Source organism: Beta vulgaris, chromosome 2 (assembly GCF_026745355.1).
Source record: "Beta vulgaris subsp. vulgaris cultivar EL10 chromosome 2, EL10.2, whole genome shotgun sequence".
NCBI lineage: Eukaryota > Viridiplantae > Streptophyta > Magnoliopsida > Caryophyllales > Amaranthaceae > Beta > Beta vulgaris.
In genome coordinates this window covers 23,122,702-23,145,598 of record NC_079203.1, presented here as the reverse complement: position 1 = coordinate 23,145,598, position 22,897 = coordinate 23,122,702, and the positions used below count along the sequence as shown (strand labels likewise).

Here is a 22,897-nt window from a genome sequence, read left to right as displayed (position 1 = left end):
ATCGTATGGGGGGGTATTTGCAGGGGTGGGTAAAGGGTGGGGAGGGGAGTGTTCGCAGGGATGGGGAATAAGAATCGGGGAGGGGGTTGTTTGCAGTGGTGGGGGAAGGGGGTGGGGAGGGGGATGTCAATGGGTCTGTTTCAGTTTTGGGTGAGTTAATGGGTTTTTTTAAAGTCAAACTTTTTTATTTACCAATTAATTCGATTACTGGTCATGTAGCCTAATTAAAGTTAATAGTACTACAAATTTGACTTGATTAGGAATAATCAAAAGTTTAACTTAAAAGGGCAAGATCACACAAAGGTTGGCTTATTTGAAACAATTTTTCTCATAAAATAAGAGTCAATACTTAAATCTTTTGCAGATTGTTCAATTTCTTCACTAATCATCGTGCCTTTGGAAACCTTGATTATTGATTATTATTACCCTCTTTACAGAATTTGTGATAACCATGCACCGTAATTCTATACTTTTCATCATGATGCATTGGAGGATCTGGATTTATGTTTTCATGCTCATTTTCATCCTCAATTTGGTACATGTTACGATTGACGCATATTGGGAACATCGAAGTATCCCACTCACCCATACCAAATCTATCTCCTTTGCTATTCTTTGTTGCGTTTTTTTCACCAAATACCCCCGACAAATCAACAAATTCACAATATACCCTCAATATTTCAACAATTCACCATATACCCCTAACTTTTCATTTTTGTGCACCATATACCCTTTTTTTAACGGACGTTAGGTTGTCGTTTGCTTTATTTACGATTTTGCCATCATTATTCACTAGCCCTAATTTAAACCCTATTCCCTAAAATTTAAACTTAACCCTAAAATTTAAACCCTAACCCACCCCCTCCCCTACACCAACCCCCCACCCCGCCCCCCCTCCCCCACCGCCACAGCACGCTCCCCCTCCCCTCTCCCTCCACCGCCTCTACCCATCCCCCCACTCCCTCCCCGTCAATTTCTCTCTCCCCTTCCCCGTCGATATAGCAGCAACACAGACCCCAACCCTTCCCTTCCCCTCCCCTCCACCGTCGCAGGCCTCGCATCCCCTCCCCAACTCCCTCACCGTCAATTTCCTTCTCCCCTTCCCCGTCAACACAACGGCACAACAGGAAGAGAGAGACACAGCCGCGGCAAAGAAGCGACACAGGAGAGAGAGTGAGAGTTTCTATGGAGGAGAAAGACACAACAATGCGAGGAAGTAAAGCTCCGGCGAGCTAAGCGCGGGAAAAATAATGAGTAACCGACGGGGAAGGGGAAATCAACGGGGAAGGGGGGGGGGAAATCGACGGGGAAGGGGAGAGGAAATCGACGGGAGGGAGTAACGGTTGGGGCGGTGGAGAGTAAAAAAAATAATGAGTAAAAAAAAGGGTATTTGGTGCACAAAAATGAAAAGTCGGGGGTATATGGTGAATTGTTGAAACATTGAGGGTATATTGTGAATTTCGCGATTTGTCGGGGGTATTTGGTGAAATAACCGTTCTTTGTTCAGACCTCTTCCAACACACGCTTACAAAATATTTTTTATGTCAAATGCTGGATTAGTAGAAGTGTTGTTGATGGTTGTAGTCCTTTCCAAAGTAAACGGTAGAAGTAAACAACATGTAGTATAATGATGCACCCACATACACTCTTTGATCCTTTTTTTTGTTACAGATTTGTTACATATTTGTCTAATATCTCCAATAAATATCCGCTCCAATTCATATTTTTAAATTGCAAGGGATCTAAAAGCACTTTTGTTAAATCCATGTCTATATTGTTGTGTGATGTAGGAGTGAGAAACGTCGAAAATGCATACATGGCATAATAGTTTTTGGAATCTACAATCTCTTTTGATGGTTTCAAAATCTCTTCAACCAGTTTGGATGCCTTTATTTTTGTGTTGCCTGTACATCCTAATTCTTCACGCCAATGATCTTGCGCCCAAGCATCTGGGTTGTCTCTTTTGTCAAGAGAGTTATGGACAAAAGGATCTCTTGCTTTTGGGAGTTGAAAGATGTAATGGACATCATCTTCACTTACATTGCATCCCTTACTCGCATCAACTGTAAACCAGTTGTTGTACCCATCGTACTGCTACACAAGCCAATCTACCATCCCTTAATATCATTTTGTAAGCAATCCTCCAAATCCCATAAATTCCACATCCACTATTTGTTTTGTAATCAAGAGTCCACTAGGAGAACAATATGTTGAAATCATAACTTGTTTAGCCCTATAAAAGAAATCAAAACAATAACATCACAATCAGAGTGATCCCCTGACAAATTAAATTGGTGTCTAATTAAGATTAAGTAGGTATTGAATGATCAATCTTGACACAAAATGACTTAATGTAATGATAACCCTATTTAGTCTTGATAATTTAAACATAAAAATTAATCATCTATCAAGAAAAATAAAATAACACATAAAAGAGGCTCAAATAATTAAAAAAGCAGTACAACATGAAATGTACAGGGGTTGAAAATCATTTATTGAGTTCACAAAGACTATAAGGTAGCTTGTACAATTTTTGCCACTCAATTTTTCTAAGAGGTTCAAGTTTTATTCATGTATCAACATCAAAAGGCATAGGGTCATATTCTTAAAAACATATATAATTGAAACATAAAGTTGAAAATTCTATAAGTATCGTACAAGTATGTATAATTCAGTAGCCATAAGTGGTGATTAATAGAATTAAACTAGTTACTAAATGACATAAAATGACCACTAATACTTTATTATAAAACAATAATTAAATACTATGCAAAAAAGAAGACAATATATTTAAACCTGGATTTACGCCTTTTTTTTTCTGGAGAACCATTTTGATCATTCTCCATCACATGTTGCTTCCCTCTTTTTCTTTCCTTTTGCATGAGGTGATTGAGCTGAATCTTTTGGATAAGTCTCTTTCTGAGTCTGTGGATGAGTTTGCCTTCCATTTGTTATTCTTTTTCCTTTACGTGATTGTGGTGAAATCTTTGGAGAAGTCTGTTTCTCAATCTTAGGAGGAGTTTGGTTTTTCCGTTTCATTCTTTTCCCTTGAGATGACTTCTTTGGAGAATGATTTTTTTCTTTCTCTAGAGGAGGTCGTTTCCGTTTTTCTCCTCCCTTTCCTTGAGGTGGTTGTGTTGAATTTTTTTCATCCTCTTTGTTTTCATCTGGCCCCTTGTTTGGCCCACCTTCAATTGTTTCTTCGTCAATTGTCGGCCAAATCCATAAAAAAGATATGCATGACCAGCCAGAATACGCCCAACCCTAGAATATGCTGGAGAAGAAAATCTATCATTTCTAGCATCAAGACAAACTCTTGAACTGTCGGGATCATTTGAAGAAGAAGATGAATTCATTTTATTGATTTTCTAAAGAAAAATAAAGAATAAAGAGAACAAAACAGAAAGAGGGGATACCTGACGAGCGACTCGAACGTTTGGTGGAGAAAATGAAAGCTGGACGAACTCACTCTCTCTAGAAAATCAGATTTGATGCAAAGTCTCTCTCTAAAAAAATTCTCTCAAGGTGTAAAATGATTTCAGAAAGGACAAAATGACATATTTATAAGGGATGAAAAAACCTCCTCAACCACTTAAAAGTGACCGGTAATTCCAAAACGATTAAAAATGACCGATAAAATCCAAAAAATGGCACGTCTTTGCCTCTTTTTGCAAATGAGGTAACTTCCTCGGGTAAAAGGACATTAACTATCTTAGGGGCAAATGGTAAAATTCTCTTGTAGGCGACTAATGTTATAGCTTAAACAATCAACGACTCTCCATGAGACACATGGATCCATCAAGAGCGTCCACGTGTCCCCTCAAATGAAATAAGAAAAGAAGCTTAAACTCTGAGTTTTACTGAGAAAGGAGTAAAAGCCCACCTTTTAGCCTGAAAGAATATTCAAGGCCCAAATCTCAAAAACCGACTACACATGGTTGGCTGATTTTTATCACCCAATCATTGTATGCCACGTGTCGAGGTCTGATTGTCTGACCAATCAGATTCCCCTATTTTGGGATGCCCCGCATTCAAGACCCCAACACTATAAATAGCTTTTTGAAATCATGAGAAATGTTACTTTTTAAACAGTATGCCCACACTCTATGAAAATACTCTTAGTTTCTCTCTCTATCTCTACTTTTCTTTTTCACTCCTGATACCTGACTTAAGCTTCAGAAGGAAAACCACCATCCAAACCTCCCGAGTTGGTCCCTTCTTTTGCAGGTTTTGGGAACGGAACTCAGGTTCGGGATATGAGATTCAGACATCAATGCACAAATCTCCATTGAAGAGCAATTTGAAAGATAGGAGTTTACTTGCCGATCAAGTAGCCCAAACAGAGGCCATTATAATAACATAGAATACAAGCACAACAATAAATGAGTAAAAGACATCAAATTTTATGATGCAGTCATCCGTGTTTTAGACCAGGTTCATTAAATGGGTTTTTGACATAGATTGATTTCATCTCTTGAACAAAAAAATAAGAGCTGGTGCAAGTGGTTTGTTTAACATCTGAATGTGGCTGCATACCCATCTTTCGACCGGTAACCCAGAAGCAAAAGCTCGGACAATTTCATATTCTTCCCTGAATAGAGGAGAAACAAGCAATTACATCATTTAGAAGAGAAGTGAGATTACATAATTTTTTACTGAAAACCACGCTGTTGAATAAAAAGGCAAGATGAACTTCAATAATCACAAGTGAATGTGAAACGGTGAAAAGCTAGCCTTTGATATTTTGGTAGCTTAGAAAACAGATGTGACACAAAAATGAATACAGTAGCTACAGACGTATTGTACTAACAACTAGCAAGTAAGCAAGCAGCGAAGCATGGAGCCTTAGGATACTTCATTTCTCCTCGACTCTCAAAGTACTTGCCAGATAAATGGCACTTCAACATGGACATGGACACTTGCAGTTCATCTTGAGTGAAGGGGTGCAGAAGTTCTATGACATAGCCAAGTCAAACATTAAGGTACTATCCTTCGTTATTTATTAGTTGCAACACTTTTAACTTCTGTATTTATATACTTCCTCCGTTTTTTTTTAGATGTTACACTTTCAAAAATTGTGGTTCCCTAGGCAAAAATTGGAGGAGTAATTAGGAGAGAATTAACATGGGGTTTAAGGAAAGGGAGGAGAGAGAAAAGAGGACCCCAACTAGGGTTCCCCACCACCACCCCAGCAGCCCAGAGAACTCCCACCACCACCCCACCACCCACCTGAAATTCGAACCACCCACCCAGCCACCCAAAACCCCACCCCACCCACCCGAAAACCCCACCTCACCCACCAAAAACCCACCCCACCCGCCGAAATCCCTACCCACCTCTTTGGTCGCTCGTTTTTTTTTGTTTTCGTCGCTCGTTTTTCTCGCTTTTTCAGTCGTTCTTCCATCGGAATTTTCTAGTTTTAGCCCTTTTCGTCGGCACCTTCGTCGTTCCCCTTCGTTTTCCCTCGAGTCTCGGCTCGTTTGGTCGTCGCTGCTCCCCCTAGTTTTCCGGTGGTCGTGTTTCGATCTGGGCGCTCTTCCCTTCAAGTTTCGTCCTGGCCGTGGTTTTGCGCGAATGAGTTACCTGGTTTTCGGTAGGTGGGGGTGGTGGGGAATAATTTCGTGGGTGGGGGTCTTGTTTTCAGGTGGGTGGGGTGGGGTTTTGGGTGGGTAGCGATTTCGTGTGGGTGGGTAGCGATTTCGGGTGGGTGGTGGAGTGGTGGTGGGAATTCGCCGGGCTTCTGTGGTGGTGGGTAAGGAGGCAGCGAGGTGGGGGGAAGGGATGGGGCAGCTGAGGTGGTGTGGGAGGGGTGGTGAAGAGAAGGGAGGGGGTTTAATTAATTTTGGATTAGTATATAATAAGGTTAAATTAAGTTAGTTTAATTTTGATTAATCCTTATAAGTAAGGGTAAGTGAATAATTTTACAGCATAAAACTTTCCGATTTAGGAAATAAAAAAAAGGTGTAACATCTATTTAGAAACATGCAATTTAAGGAAAGTATAACATCTAAAAAAAAACGGAGGAAGTACTAACTTTGACTAGAAAATTTTGACTAATATATAAAACAAATATTAGTATATAAGATGTTTTTGGACAAAAAGATACATTAGCATAGGCTGCATTCTTTAAAACTGAATACCGTTATTCCCATATCCAACTTAGGAGAACTTTTTTTATTGACACGCTAGGAGAGAACTTATTAAACCTTACTTGAACAACTCAGAATTTATTGTTTTGCCTTGTAGCTGTAGGCACTTGTTAGGTACTTGAATGAACCGAAACTTAATGGCCTTAACCTAAATTTATCTTCCCCAACACATTTTTTAAGGTGAAACGAACAAAACCTAAGATCTTTATCCTTGTTCTTGATGAGCCATTACGACCATAAAATTGGGTGACGGACTCAAAACTGTGTACAAACTTCTATCCGGTCCACATGTATTGAGTAAAATCATAGACAGAAGAGATTTAAGTCACTTCACTCTTACGCATATGCTCAACCATTCAAGAGATACTGTCAACCATCTACCTTTTCAAAATCAGTCAAAATGGGACCTCAAGCTTCTTACTATGTTGAATATTTCTGGAATTGATATGTTAAAATGAATTTAGTCACTTTATAAAGATGAACTAATCATTAGGTGGTAGTGGTAAGGAATAAAAAATGCTTGAAATGGAAGACAGGCAAACTTAACACCAACTCACCAAGTAAGGACAGATGACATCTAACAGAATTGACAGACCTTGCTCCAAATCATACACCTAAAGATTTCTATACAATGGTTAAGCCATATGGCAATGAAATCCTATCACAACACAGGTAAATTAGGGAGGGTTTGGGGGAAATGAATTAAATAAAAAAGGGTTTAAAAATTGTTTAATAGGTCATCAGGTAATTGGTAGTGCCATATATACAATGATGGTCACATAGAAAATATTTTGACTCTAAGTTGCCGTCAGCTTAGCAAAAGCCATCATCATCTGTCTGATACTGCCTCGAAAACTTTACAACTTAGACACATCATTCAAGCCTATCTCGACTCAGTAACTAAAAGAACAGGATGTGTTCTGCACCAAAAACAATGGTGATCCCATGCTTCATTCCTCGGTATAAATTATTGATAGCTAAACTTGACAGCATAACCTTGGACACATTGCTCGGACACCAAAATAATATAACTAACTAGCTGATTATAACTGACCTATTGGTTATTTAGATTCAAAGGTTGGGAGTTGATTAGAACTTTCCATGGGGAGCATTGGACTTGTGAACTAGAAAAAAGGTTCAGAAGCTGCATGTCCTAGAAGGAAGTCATAGTAATTCAATAGAAAATGTCGAACCGCCATGATTCGATCATTCCGTAACCCCATTTCTTTGTCATTTGCAACAAGAACACAGAGCCTTTACAATCAATGTTGTTAAGTTTAATAAATAAATAAAAAGAACAGGAGCATTACCTTCCACCAGGGTGGCCAACATAAGCAACAACACTGATTAATCCTCCAGGAAGTAACAAATCCTTTGCTGCCTCAAGTGCTAGCAGAGTTGAAGCTGAACTTGTGATTATTCTCTTGTCACCTCCTGGAAGGTAGCCCAAATTGAATGCAACCAGCCTAGAGTTTACAAGCCCAGATTCAATAGAAAGAAAAATATAGTTAGTCATTTGATTTGCGGTCTTACTCGGCTTTTGAAGATAAAACAAAGTGCAAAAATATTGGTATATAATCTGCCAGAACTAAGCTCCAACAATATGTCAGGTCATTTCTAACATGCACACACAATTACATAGAATCTGCAATTTTTTTTATCTCTTCTCCAAAGAAGAAAATGGATAGCATACTACTATGTGAAATTTGTCCAACAGTATTCACAAAATGAAACAGAGGCATGATATAGAAACACAGATAAGTGGATGTTGGTATGGACTGCTATCAATAGATAAAGCAGAAATTCTGACTCTCGCTAGACACAGTAGAAATATAGTAATTTCTGAACTAATGCAATACTCCTGAAATAATCCTTGTAGACTACCTGGCACACAATAGATGGAGATTCTACACAACCTAGTTGCTACATAGAAAGGGTTCACATGCTATGCTGTAAGCTTCAGTTGGAGGGAGCCAGTACCAGGAAGCAATAATTACGGGGAGAAGAGTCGGAAATCCCCCAACAGCAATCTCAATTAACTTGAGCTGTGAGAGCTATTACTGATTGTGAAAATTTGTTATATTATATAGTGATTTCAGCTGGTTGGGCTTGGAGTGAGATCTTATCATTTATGCTCTTACTTGTTTTGCTAGGGTCTCTTATTTACAGTTTGTGAGTATTTGTTTCTCCTTGAAACTAGTATTTACCCTCTTTTCTAGTTTGAATTACAACTTCGTATTTGGACCATTTGTTTTAGTAGGGGTGTCTCCCAGGTGACGATGTTTTCTCCCATCGTCCATTCTGTTTACCTTTCTCTTTATTTGTTTATTTTAGTCTTTTATTCATCTGCAATCCAAATTCATCAAAGCAGGTATATGCTTCACTGTTTGGTTGCAAGGTAACTTAGCAGGCAGAAAACAGGGATCTCTCTCCAACTAAATGTGCGTAGAGCACACCATACCAAACTTGACAGCCCAGCCAGGGAGAACAAACTTGAGAGTCCTTGCTTTAGCTGTTGTTCCCCCAGTGTGAAAGCAGTAGAATCATTTAGTGGGAAGAAGAAAAGACCATACAGGTAAACTATAGGGTCGCAAAAGTCATGTGCGCCGATTTAAAAAACAACTCCTTATGATTTCAAGACATTCTCAGAAACTCCATTCAATAATAGTTTTTGACTTTCAGAGCCTAATTTTCCATCAAGAGAAGTGTGAATCCACATGAATAGCCCTAGAGAGAGATTTGATATACAGAGCTTCCCAACTCGCTTCTCCTTTTCCCCAATCTTCATGGAATGGTTCAACCTCCAAAAACTCACATTCTGTATTGTCAAATATCAAATGTTTTGATGAACATAGGCACTAACACAAGCCCTCAAGGAGGCCTCTACTCCACCAATCAAATAACACATATAATAGTTTCCACTTTCCAGTCCTCATGGTCAGGTGGTCTTAAAGAATCTGAATACTTCCACAGGTACATTTGCCAATATGACATTTATGAATGCAGAAATGCAGCATTGCCTAAGAAACTTCAAAAGATCATATTGTAGCTACATTCTTTGTTAACTAAATTTTGACTAGCATTCCTTGACTGTTGGTTTCGAAACAATTAAACAATTGCTAATCTTAAGGAAAATTTCGCACGGGGCCTAACTTGCTTGGAGAGGGGGTATGATAATCAAATTGCTAATAAAAGACATAGCAAATCAACACAAATAACAAAAAATCAAAAATCACTAAAAATGAACACAACAGAACTTTTTACGTGCAAACCTCTAGATGGGGAGAAAACCATGGGGAAACCGGTTTTCCGCCAATCCTCTATAGTATCAATTTGTGGTACAAGTAACTGTTTTGGCTGGCAGAAAGAATGATTCTGACAGTCAATCTGTGGGTAATTGAGGGTTTTTTAGAGAGAGATGGCATATAAATAAGATGAAGGAAATATGATCGAAAGAGAGAGGTGTATCAATGATTTAGGGTTATGAGTGGGTGGGAGAGAGTTCATCTTTTTACAAGGCTTACAATAGGAGTGTTTATAGTAGAAAGAACGACGGTTTGAGCATATTCTGTCAACTTGCCTTAAGCTTGTTAGTTCCAACATTTCTGAGATTTTCGTTTATCTTCTCAACAACTTGCTAACCAATGTGCCAACCAACTGAATGGTTGTTTGCTTCCTTCTATCATTCCTCCATTCAAGGGATGATCTTTGACTCATCATTTCAAGGGATAATCTTTGACTCGTCATTTCAAGGGATGCTCTTTAACTTATTTGATTAATGTGCTGAAATTTAAATATGTTACTTTCAATGCTTGATGAATATCCACACGATATGTTGACCCATCCTCGATACGTCGGCCCTTTCCTTCATGCCATTTTGTCTGACTATTTTCATCCATCTGCGACGAAATGATGTGGAGTCTGTCAGTGATATTCTGCCAATAATATGTCGTTTCGTCTGTCAGCGGCAGATTGCTAATTAATCCATCAGAAGCTGGCGGAATGTTTTTCCCTTTGTAGATGAATCGATGATTACCATAAGTTCAGAAATTTCATGGCATAACAGTCATCACCTGAAGGTTGTTGCAGGTCTTCTCACATATTCACCTCCAAGGCCTTAGCAACAGCCAACAGCAATATATATGCTCAGCTTTGTTATTGCATAAGCACAAGGTTTGAGAAGTTTACATCATCAGGAAATTAAAAGACATTATAGGATCATGTGATGTACATAGGAACCTTAGCACTTAGTCCTCTATGTAGCTTTCCAAGAATTTTAGTTTCTTTATTTTGCTCCCCCTTCTTTTAAATTCTATTTTCTATTTTTTCGGTTATAAGGTATTTGCTCAAGCATAGCATTATTAGCATAGTTAAAAAGCATTGCCCCGAGTCAACATAACATATCTAATGTTCATCAGTGATTCACATCAGATCTGCAGCCAGAAGAAAGGATAGCTCAATTACAATGCATTGCTATTTGTTAGTTGACCTAATATACCTACGGTTAAATCACTGTATCAACAATAGAATGAACGTATTAAGGGGAAAAAAAAGGTCCAGCTCTTTCAATCCCAAAAAACTGTTCAAAGAGAAAACTTATATAACCGACTCACTTTGGCTCAAAGGTATATCAATCCGTAACAGATTCTGAAGAATACTAACACGAAGAGACTGTTTAGTTGGGCAAAGAACATTTCCAGGAGAAGTGGTTTTTCTATTTTCTTCTTTTGGTTTCTAAAGGGTATAAAACTGATTTTCCACATGGTGGAAAATATCTTTTTCAAGGCTGAAAGATATTTTCCTTACCAAAGAAAGGAATGCCACATTTTTCCTCCATATTCCTTACCTTCCTCAGTTCCTCTATTTTTCCCCATTCATTATCTCCCTTCCCTTTCATATTTCCTTTACTCCCTAACTTTCATGGAAGGAACCAAACAAAGAAACCTAATCTGCAACTCTGTTTTCCCCTTGAAAGTGTTTTTCCATGGAAGATGATTTTCCATTGAAACTATCTTTCGACCAACCAGGAAGCAAAATAGAAGGCAAATAGAAAAAAGAAGGAAATGGAGAGGGGAACTGGAAGCTCATCAACATGGGTAAGAGTTTATGAACGTAAGGAACTGTTCTTACATAGTTAAGGAATATAAATCTCATACAGATGCAGATGTTTTGTTGGAATGATATATCAACCAGTGCACTAGAAGATCATAAGCTCAAAATGATATATCTTAGTTTCGAGCAAAGTATCAAGCAGTAACAAAAAAGTCCACGCAACTATTTTAAATTTTTTATTGAAGCACATTGATCACATAGCTGAATGGTGACCTTTGTACAGATGAATATAGTTCAGTTTCCAATTTCTATGCTTAAAACTAACAAAGGAATCCCTGCGCCACCTGAGTCAACATAAATTCCCCAGGTGGAGCGAGGCACTATATATCTTCCAGAGTCTCATAAAGTTCTGCCTTGTTACTAATTGGCCAATTATCCTAGACAAAGAACGTGCTGACATCATTCCTTCCAGAAAGGAAGTAGCAAACTACCCATGATCTCTCATGCACTTACGAATTACATGCCTGAACCAAGACAATAATCTTATTACATAAAGACCTAGGCACTGAACATATCATGAAAGAGACAAGAAGCTGGACAACAAAATAAGAGAAGGCAACAAAATTGGATATGATTTACAAAATGATTTTAATTTGTAAAAACATATTTATAGAATACTGCCTAAATAACATAGTTGCAAGATAGAATTACCTCACAGATCTATTCTTAGGAAGCACTTCCTCCATTCTACTGTGACATATTTGAAAAATCTTGACAGACTTTCTCTGCATATAGGTTTGTGTCAATATAACAATGCATAACATCACTTCCCGCATAAATATAATAAACAAGACAAGTATCTGACATAAATAAAAAAACCGTCTTCCTCTTCAAAACCTCCCTCGACCTCCCCTCCCTCTCTCTATCTCTATTTTTATCCTGATAAGGGCTCTTAGCGTACATCTAATGTAGAAGCAAACATGAAAAGGGAGAAATAAATGTTAAATCTGTGATCCACTCACTCGGATAACACCAACACCCTATGAACTGTATATAACATATGAGAATTACTTGGCATGATTTGCATCACAGATTGTGTAAGATAGAATCTGGGGTCTAGAACTTTGTTGTGTAAGTTGGAAGAGAGTAGAAGTAGATTTCCTATCAGTCAAATAAAAGGAGAAAGAGAAAATTAAGATGATATGACAATGTCTTCTGATGCCAGCTTGCAAAACCAAAGATCAGAGCTTCTTTGATGGACAATCGCACAACTAAAGAAGAGCTTGTATGTTAAAAGTCAAAACTAACAAGAAAAGAACATTTCGAACATCCACGGGAATGTGGGAGCACCTGGTTTGGATCAAGCGACAGGTCAAGTAAGGACGAAGTATTTTTTATGGCATCTTCCTGAGCATCCAACGCATATATGCACCCCTCTGCCAAATCATCTATGACCAATTTGGACAATGCTAAGGTATCATTGCCATTACCACAAGTAGCATCAACAACTGTATCACCCTTTTGAACCACAAGCTCCCATACCCTATAGTGAAATGATACATTAACAAATGGAACAAGGGAACGGCTTTAGTCAAGCGGCAAAATTTTTAGTTATATAAAAGAAACTTTCTGTTATTCGGAATCAGAAGGAATATAAACAATAAGAGGACATACAGATTTCTAATGAAGCTGGGATAAAGTTAGTACATGAAAAATCAAGTGACACTTGAGGCACGTAAGGAGCAGAATCACAGATCATAGCCTTGTAAGGGAATCACTTTGATCACATGAGCTTTATATCAATTAAAGAAAAATAGAAGTTACTTCACTCTGTTTGCACTTAGCACATTGCCATAATCACAGTCACAAGGTAGAGGTTGGGCTCATACCAAGTAAATAGTGATTAGTATATATTCCCTCCCTCCCTTTATCTATATAGTCTATTATAGAACCCTTCATATATATTTAAAACCAATTACATTGTCACATGTAACAATTGGTAAACCTCAAATTTAGGAGAAAAGACATTTCAAGCCACCTAGAGAAGCAGAGAAAATGATGTAGAATCACACTTGGTGGAAAACAACACTCCTCAAGAAGCAATGTAAGTAATTCTCAAAATGAAGCAAGCCCTGGACTCGTGCTTGGTGATTGGGGCTCGTGACTGGTGAAGTTCTCAGTCACAAACATTTCAGATCAGTGGGAAGCAGTGCTAAAGAGCAACACCAACCACAAAGCATAAATTTTTCTCAAATATTGAACAAAGTGTGCCACAGTACAAAAGGTCTTGTCCCTCCACATCTAATAAAGGAAAAGAGAGAATTTTATGGGATGAAACCCATAACTGTGAGAAACTCTAGGAGACTAGACGGATAGAAGGTCTTTTTTCCCTTGAGGGTAGCTGGTGGTGTGATAGTTTAATGGATAGATGGGTAGAAGATCACTCCACTCTTGCTGATCCAGTAGTCTTCTCTATCATCTCTACCTTGAGGGTAGACGGATAGAAGGTCTATTTTTCCCTTGAGGGTAGCTGGTGGTGGGATAGTTTGATGGATAGATGGGTAGAAGATTACTCCACTCTTGCTGATCCAGTAGTCGTCCTCTCTACCATCTCTACCTTCTTAATATTGCAGTGATTGTTGCAAATAGGGCAGATAGTTTAATGAGTGAATTATTGAGGTTTTGTGTTGGTATGAAACATGTCATTCTTACCCAGCAACCCGTATAACCCATGCATTTGGCTTGCAGATTTTATCTTGACTTCTTGAGTTAGAAAAGAGACTAAACTAAATGACCTTTGCACGAAAGCTAAAACAATATCCATACAAGCAGCTAACTCCAAATTATAGAATTCTGAGAAGATCAAACAATAGTGTGTACTAACATCTGAAACTGTACCATAATTTATGAAAGGGCTGACCTTTAAACGGCACCAAAAGAGCATTTGTATGAAAACAGTAACCACAGAGTAAAATAATTATTGAACCTATGCCTTAGCACATCCATATGTCACGTACCTCAGCATTGTGTTAACTGAATTGAAAGGATACAAAATATGCCTTTTGAGGAACAGCAGTGAGCGACAATTCTTTTACAGATTATGCACAACTGACTTTCCATAAGACAAGATGGTTAACACAAGTCATGACAGATTGATTTGGCATATGTATACAGGGAATTTACTTAGCAACAAATCATTTTAGATACTCAATGCTTGAATCTTTTATTATCCATAAAACCTTCCATCTTTATTGAGCTTCAAGTTATCAGAAAACAATAACTTGCAGTGTGCAGTGAAGGCAGTACAGAAAAAGTTAAACAGGCACAAACAGATTTTTTATATTGAACATAACGATATAGAAAAATTGCTAAAGCACATATATCTGAAGCATATTCATTAATCTGAGATAATCAAACAAGGGACTACGTGTAGAATCGCAAAAAAAATACTTCAGTAGTCAAATACCTACAGATGAGCAACTTCAGTTGCCTTTTTCTGGCCAAACAAATAACCCTTTAGTACATCATCTACACCTGAAACAAGACATTGACAACCATTCAACATAAGTCCACAGTGATGTGATTCTTTATGCAAGATTCACTTAGTTAGGGCTCTTTTATGTAGTTTAGTGGCTTTTGTTTATGAAAGTTTGTATTTTTATTTGTTTTTATTTACTTAGTAACTGGATATGAAAAACTCAGGCGTATTTCGACTCACAGTTCAACTAGGGTTTTGGATTCACTCCTGAAACAATGGTGGATTCTCTCCTGAAACAAGAAATAACTCAAACTCATCTTAATTATTATTATGGCCGAAAATCCTCTTATATAGTACAAGATTTTCCTAAACCTATTAGAACTAGTAAAACAAATAAACTTATTTATCTTTATCTTAAGGATCAAGATAAATAATTATCCTATACTTATCACACTTCACACGCCTATTATTAATAAAATAAGACTCCTAATTCGACTTTGATAAGGAATTAGACTCCTAAATATAATAGGATTCCTTTATCAACTTAAACACTTAATTAAAATAAAACTGAAATAAGACTCCTAATTTACATAGAATCCTAACAGAACTAGAATTCTATATAATGACTAATTCTAACTCACATCACACAGCTGATGCAAGATGAAGGAAAATATATGACAATGTGGGGAAGATCAACAATTCAAGGTAACATTGACACCCAACAGTCTCACCTATCTTCCATCTTCTTTTTGAGGGAAATGCACATATACTCCATGACTATTCTTACGATGGTTCATGTTAGCCGACTCCATATTGTTTTGGGACTAAGGCTTTGTTGTTGAGCCTATACTCCATCTTATTAGAGACCCAACTATTGACTAATTCAGAAAAGTCAAAACTTTGAGAGTGTTTTTCTAAAGTAATCTTGTATGACTCATACCCCATTCAACAAAAGAACACAATTTTCTTTTTTTACAGTTGCATAACAGGTTATATGCGGGAGTTATATAGGATGACACCCTCTAATAGGGACTATTATGAGCAAGTCAATAGCTGGGATTGTTTTAGAAGAAGGGTTATATTTGGGATTGTTGATATCAATGTTTCCCAAAAAAAAAAGCAGTTACAACTAAGGAAAAACAAACATATTAATTGTAGCTAGAACTACAATTAGGCAACCTGAGGGTGCTAATTCGCAATCCATACTCGACTCAGTCAAAACTCGGTCAATGCTTGACTCAACTTGGCTCGACTCTAACTCGAACTCCCTCTGATACATTAGTTAGTCAAGTTGAGCTAGCCTAAACTCGTCTCAATAAGCTTGTGAGATAAATAAGTTTTTAATCATTATATATGTTATAACGGACGTGAGAGAGAAACAAATTATGAATGCAAAAAGCGATAAAAACAGACAACAGATTTATGTGGTTCACCAATTTGGCTACATCCACGGCAGAGAGAGGGAGAATAATTTATTATGTGAGGAAAACCAGATTACAGAGAGAAAATAGGCTAATTCGTGGCTTAAAACCCTAAGATATAAATAACCTATTTATACCCACACCAGAAAACGCGTTTCCGAGTTACCCGCGCCCGCAGGGTGTACCCGCGCCCGCAGCCAGCCATCCCCATTCACACGAAAGTTCTACCCGCCCGCAAGGTCGAGCCTGCGCCCGCGGGATTTCGGGCTGCTGTGCATATCGGCGAACTCCTTCGCCCGCGGGGTCGAGCCTGCACCCGCGGGTTTCCGAGCTGTTGTGCATTTCGACGAACACCTTCTAAGCACAACAATTCAAGGCATCTTTTACAAATTTCCACCTTGACTTGAATTCCCTCACAATAACCAGAAAACCAAATGCATTGCTCACAACGCCCAGAATCTCCCAAACACCAGATTTGTCCCAAAAGACAACCAGACCAGATTAGTCCTTAAGGACCCCAGAATTGCCCCCATATGAGTCTCACCCAATCTCGCCAAGATCGCTGACCACTCATCATGAACGACCCGGTCTCACAGCCTATGAGACCCATGTTGCGCATTCACCCAAAGCCCAACTTATTACCCGTCGAAAATCAAATCGTCTTCACTGCACCGCAAACACACTAGCTCCACCTTAATCAAGACGAGCCAGTACCCTGCCAGTTGCTCCTACTAGAGCCATTTGCACTTACGTCTAAGTACCCCAAAACAAATCACCCTTGGCGGAGGGGAACTTCCGTCGAAGTTCTTCTATGCTCGCGCCGAAGCACTCCATCCCGTTCTCACTGGAACGCAGGCAAGGAGTTCCAATCTAGCTACCTCTTGGTGACTTCTTGCAGAATCACCTCTCAACCCAACACTCCCTGGCAAAGACATGTCGCTCGAGACCCCATAGCTATAAGCTGGCACACAAATATCGATAGAACCGAACCTTATCATACCAATCTGCTGCTGAGAGACCCTTGGTTGTTCTTCTTGATGACCCTTAGTTTCAACCAGTTGCGTAGAAGTTCCCACAAACTCTACCTCATTGTTGACACTCTCATCCTCAACCCAAGTAGTACTCTCAAACCGGTTGTTGAACTCATTCACGTTGACTCTGACCTCTCAACCTGTGGAAGAAGCCCCATAAGCTCCACCTCACACTCAAGACCATCACTTGTCAACTCAGAATGCAGCTTCAACTCAGATAACGTAGACCCTTGCAACACATACAATGTCTCCCGTTTAACCCCTTTCAGAATCATCTTCGAACCCCTGTAGACATACAACCCTCCACCCTCACCTTTGAAACTGAACCCTTTCTTGTCTAACAACTAAGTGAAATCAGATTCTTTGTGACCTGTGGAACATGCCTAACATCATTCAAAGTACAAACTTTGCCATCACATGTCCTAATTCTGATGGACCCTATACCAACTGTCTTACAGACCTCACTGTTGGCCATAGTAACACTTCCATCAACCTGTTTATAGTTCATAAACCACTCCCTGCGCAACACATATGACAAGACGCTCCAGAATCTAAAACCCACACATCCTACAATGTGACTGCTATTAGCTACTAGGGCCAGATCTTCCTCAGAATCACCTCCAGTTTCTGCAGAGCAGCAGAACCTTCATTCTTGTCCTCCTGCTTCTTTTTCTTAGGACACTCCCTTTTCCAATCCCCGTTTCCTTACAGTAATTACAGACATCACTAGATTTAGGACCTCTAGAAGACGGTTTCCTGGATTTTTTTCCCCGAATTCTCCTGTCCATTACTACGCAGCCTGATCGACTGTACCTGTACCTGACGCCTTATGACGAATCTCTCTAGTATGCAGAGCAGATAGTACTTCTTCTAACGACAGACTATCTTTCCCAACAATAAAGAATCCACAAAATTCTCTATGATAAGGCAAAGATACCAACAATATTAAAGCAGCATCCTCATCATCTACTTTAACATCAATATTTTCAGATCTAGTAAGATAGTATTCAGTTTATCTAGATGATCCCTTAGAGACGTACCTTCCTGCATACGCAGGCTGAACAGACGTTGCTTCATCATCAACTTGTTGGTTAGAGATTTTGTCATATACAAACTCTCTAATTTCAACCACAGACCAGATGCGGTTTCCTCCTCCGCGACTTCAGTGATTATGTCATCTTCCAGACACAGCATAATCGTTAAATGAGTCTTCTCCTCCAGAACGGCCATCTCAGCGGTGACTGAATCCGTTGCTTTCTTTGCCACAACCCCTGTTGCTTCAGTAACGCCCGCATCTTGATCTGTCACAGACTAAAACTATTCCTCCATGTAAATTTATCAATTTTGACATTCATCCCAGACATCTTTCTCACACAGATCGATCACCAAAGCTCTGATACCAATTTGTTATAACGGACGTGAGAGAGAAACAAATTATGAATGCAAAAAGCGATAAAAACAGACAACAGATTTACGTGGTTCACCAATTTGGCTACATCCAGGCAGAGAGAGGAGAATATTTTATTATGTGAGGAAAACCAGATTACAGAGAGAAAATAGGTTAATTCGTGGCTTAAAACCCTAAGATATAAATAACCTATTTATACCCACACCAGAAAACGCGTTTCCGCGTTACCCTCGACTCGCCCGACCCGCGCCCGCAGGGTGTACCCCGCGCCCGCAGCCAGCCATCCCCATTCACACGAAAGTTCTGCCCGCCCGCAAGGTCGAGCCTGCGCCCACGGGATTTCGGGCTGCTGTGCATATCGGCGAACTCCTTCGCCCGCGGGGTCGAGCCTGCGCCCGCGGGTTTCCGAGCTGTTGTGCATTTCGACGAACACCTTCTAAGCACAACAATTCAAGGCATCTTTTACAATATATAATATTACAATATTTCAAACGGTTTTTTCACCGGGTTCTCCTGTGGTATTTCAAAATTCATGGGGTACCCCTATTGCTTGAAATATGCATCAAGTATCCTTACTATTTCAACAAAATGTTTGAAATTCCCTTAATGACTAACGGCGTCATGATTCTGTTAGTCATTAACCCTAATTAACCCCTCTAGCCCTAATCCAAAACCCTAACCCCTAACCCCCTAACACCTAACCCCCACCCTAAACCCTAACCACCCAACCACCACACACACACCCCTCTACCCTCCCTCCCCTTCCCCCTCCCCCTCCCCCTCCCCCTCCCCGACCCCCGCAGCCCCCCACTTGTCCCCTCCCGTACCCCCCGACAGCCCCTCTCTCGCCCTCCTCCCGCACCCCTCCCCCGCAGCCTCGAATTCCCTTCGCCCATACCCCGAAAGACACAAGAATGCCCCATCCCGATTTTCCCTTCCCCCATCCCGACATTTTGGTGTTTCTACTCAAGTTTGACTTGTTCATATTTACATCATCTGAGAATCCTTTTCTTGCTGAAGCTTTTTGGAGTGGTGGACAATTACAAACTTTTGCATTCAAAATATGAAGGGTCGTGGAGGAAGATGTGGCTCTTGCGGGGGGAGGGTGCGAGAGAGAGGCTACGGAGGAAGGCTGCAGGTGTGGGGGGGAAGGTGGGCTACGGGTGGTGGGGGAAGGCGTGGGAGGGCAGAGGGGGTGTTATGGTGGTTGGGTGGTTAGAGTTAGGGTTAGGGTTTAGGGTGGGGTTAAGTGTTAGGGGGCTAGGGTTCGAATGGTTAATTAGGGTTAATGACTAATCATGACACCGTTATTCAGTAAGGGCATTTCAAACATTTTGTTGAAATAGTAAAGGTACCTGATGCATTTCTCAAACAATAGGGTATTCCATAAATTTTGAAATACCACATGGTGGTGAAAAGACAATATTCAAAAGTTAAGATCATTATTACATGGAATGCATAACGTTCCGGAACGTGGTACGGAAACGGAAACGCGGAACGCGGCCTCTAAAGTAAACCAGATGGACTCCTAGACCATGTATCACGTTCTGCGTTCGAGGACACGTCCCTGGAACGTGGAACGTGGCCACATACCATGTACCACGTTCTCGGTATCAATGGTTAAGATAACATATTAAAGTGATTACTTATAAGTTACTTACAATGACTATCAAATTTAAGAACTTTTGCATTAATTACATAAGGTAATAGATTAATAAAATATAGAGGAAACTTTATCGTGAACTATTTAGCAACTCGAACTTGATTCGAAACCTTAACAAGTCGAGTCGACGTAGAGAATTTCGAGCTCGATAAAATATAGCTAGACTCGATACCTTAACGAATCGAGTTGAGCACTGGTGACCTCATAACTGACTCCCTCAATAAGACCAAACACATGCCTTATGTAGTCTGACAAGATGATTGACAAATGCAATAGTATGTTACAACTCACAATGATGGAACTGTAACTATTATTTCAGCACAAAATCACAAAACTATGGTCAAGATTGGTAATAGTAAAAGTTACATAATATAGACGTCCCAAAGTATTAAAAAGAATTGTTGTTGAAATTTTCAAGTTAAAGAATAATCATGCCATATTCTTGAAATAAAAAAAAAAATAACAATAACGATAAAAATGAATAAAACATAGTTTCTCTTTTAATCAACAATGATGATAGTTAAGGGACATGCATAGATGTGAATTGATGGTAAGAGAATCACAAGTGGATGAAAAGCATGTACATATTTTTTTTTTGGGATAAATCATCTTCCAACAGAAAAATGGCGAAATTCTGAGAGTAATTATTCAATCGTACATTTAAGATTACTTCTTAAAATATATACTTATACTTGTTCACTTGATTTCGCAAATTTGCTTTCCTATCAATTCTTACAACAAGTTTTCTTATGCATGTGATTATTTGATAAATATATTACTAGTTCGAATTTGGTCTATCTATGTTAACTTAACCAGAGTCGAAAATATTTACATTCCATTTCCACAACTTTTTACTCCACTTCTTCAAAAGTGTAAAGCAATTTTTAATATTTCAAAAGTTGGGATTATTCATGTAGTTGTGTCTATCAGCGTTGTATCTAACACCATATTCGAAATCATTTAAACTCTATGTCCAATTTTCCAAATATAATTTGGTATTTGACAAAATGTTAGATAGATTTAGGATCTAGCTATCTAGAATTATTTACCTAAACATATATATGTAGAAGTGTTTATTTAGAGATAATATTTATTAGTATTATATTTAGTTTAGGACATGTTTTCCTAATTCTACCTAAGTTAGGTTTGATATGTTGTACTATAAATACTCTTTCGGCCCGTTTGGTTAGTGGTATTAAATAGTGGTAATGGTAATGATAATGAAATTTAGTGTAAATTTGTAAAGAAGTTCTCTTGTCAATAATCATGGGGATGAAACATTATCACAAAACATGGTTTCCTTTTATAAATTTTCATTACCACCCAATACCACATTCCCAAGTGGTAATGGATAATAATAACATTGGACTTCTAGTACAAATTTACACTATAATGCATTACCATTCCCACCCTTTATGGCTTCTTGCCAAACGGGTCGTTTGGATTAATAATGATTCCATCCTTTTCCCTTCCATCTATTTTGTCAGCGTATCAAGAGCCAATTGAGATCTTGGTTAAAACTCTAAAATATTATCTTTAAATAAAAATTTCTAGATATATATGTTTAGGTAAATATTTCTAGATAGATAGATCCTAAATCTATTCTGACAGTATTGCTACACTCAATTCTATTCACAACAATCATAAAATGATAGCATAATGCAAGAAATATACATAGCATGTCCAAAACACCAGCAATTTCACCAATTACGAAAATTCAGTTTGAGATTTCGATAACTCTACAATATACATCATCCGTTTCTCAGCGATACACTTCACTTTAACTGTATTTTATTACAAATATATAGAAACAAAAATATAATATAAAATGTTGTTGGAGTGTTTCAGTGAATATTTTCATAATTTCAAACCTTATCAATTTTCACACATACATTACTAGATATATTAATAATAAAGGTGTGCGTGAGCAAGCATGAAAGTCAAATAATTAAAATACAATGCATTAATAAATCTTGCACAAATCACTAATTAAGGTCAATTGAAATTTAAAAACATAAAAGAAAGGTAGCAGTACCAGAAGAATTGGGAACGGTATCAGTAAAAACGTTGATTGATGATGATGATGATGATGATGTACTACCGTCAGAATATTTTTGGCATCTCCAGAAAAACGGAGAAGAACATTGCGAAGTATTTTGCCGAAACAAGAAATTGCAGCTCGGAGTGAGAGTGGAAGCAAGGAACGGTTTAGCAAGTGATATAGGATGTGACAGAAACCGCAATGTCGTCATCCCTAAAACTCAAGCTTTGTTCGCCGCCTAGGAAAGAGAAAATTGAGCAGCAGATAGCGTCATAAAAATGAATCCTGTGACATGTTGTACATGCAGCCTGCGGATGGTAACTCATTAGAATTTCAGCTCTCAATTCACTTAGGGTCCGTTTGGTTGGAAATATTTTAGGCTTGGAAACGGATTGAGGTAACACACTCCCTTATTTTATGTTTGGTTGGGTTATTCATTTTTTTCACTCCCTTACCAGCCCAATTTTGATTCCCCATCTTGAAACCCTCCTCACACCACATGAAACAAAAAGTAAGGGAGTCATTAGGCCAATGATTCAATTCCTACATCAAAACAAACAAGTGTCTAAAGTAACACATTCCATTTCCATTACATCCTTTCATCCCATTCCATTCCCTTTCCATTCCTTATTTTGAACCAAACGACCCCTTACT

The 22,897-nt window shown here is 38.7% G+C and overlaps 1 protein-coding gene across 1 annotated transcript; it reads right to left on the bottom strand.

Moving 5' to 3' along the window:
- Positions 1 to 4,284: 4,284 nt before the first annotated feature.
- On the bottom strand, positions 4,285 to 22,556 carry LOC104887102 (hypothetical protein). Its single transcript, XM_010671691.3, has 6 exons — positions 22,238 to 22,556; positions 14,672 to 14,735; positions 12,552 to 12,744; positions 11,913 to 11,986; positions 7,460 to 7,615; positions 4,285 to 4,591 (listed from the first exon to the last, which is right to left on the bottom strand). The coding sequence occupies exons 1-6, from the start codon at positions 22,452 to 22,454 to the stop codon at positions 4,468 to 4,470; spliced, it is 828 nt and encodes a 275-aa protein (XP_010669993.2). The 5' UTR covers positions 22,455 to 22,556; the 3' UTR covers positions 4,285 to 4,467.
- Positions 22,557 to 22,897: the final 341 nt, after the last annotated feature.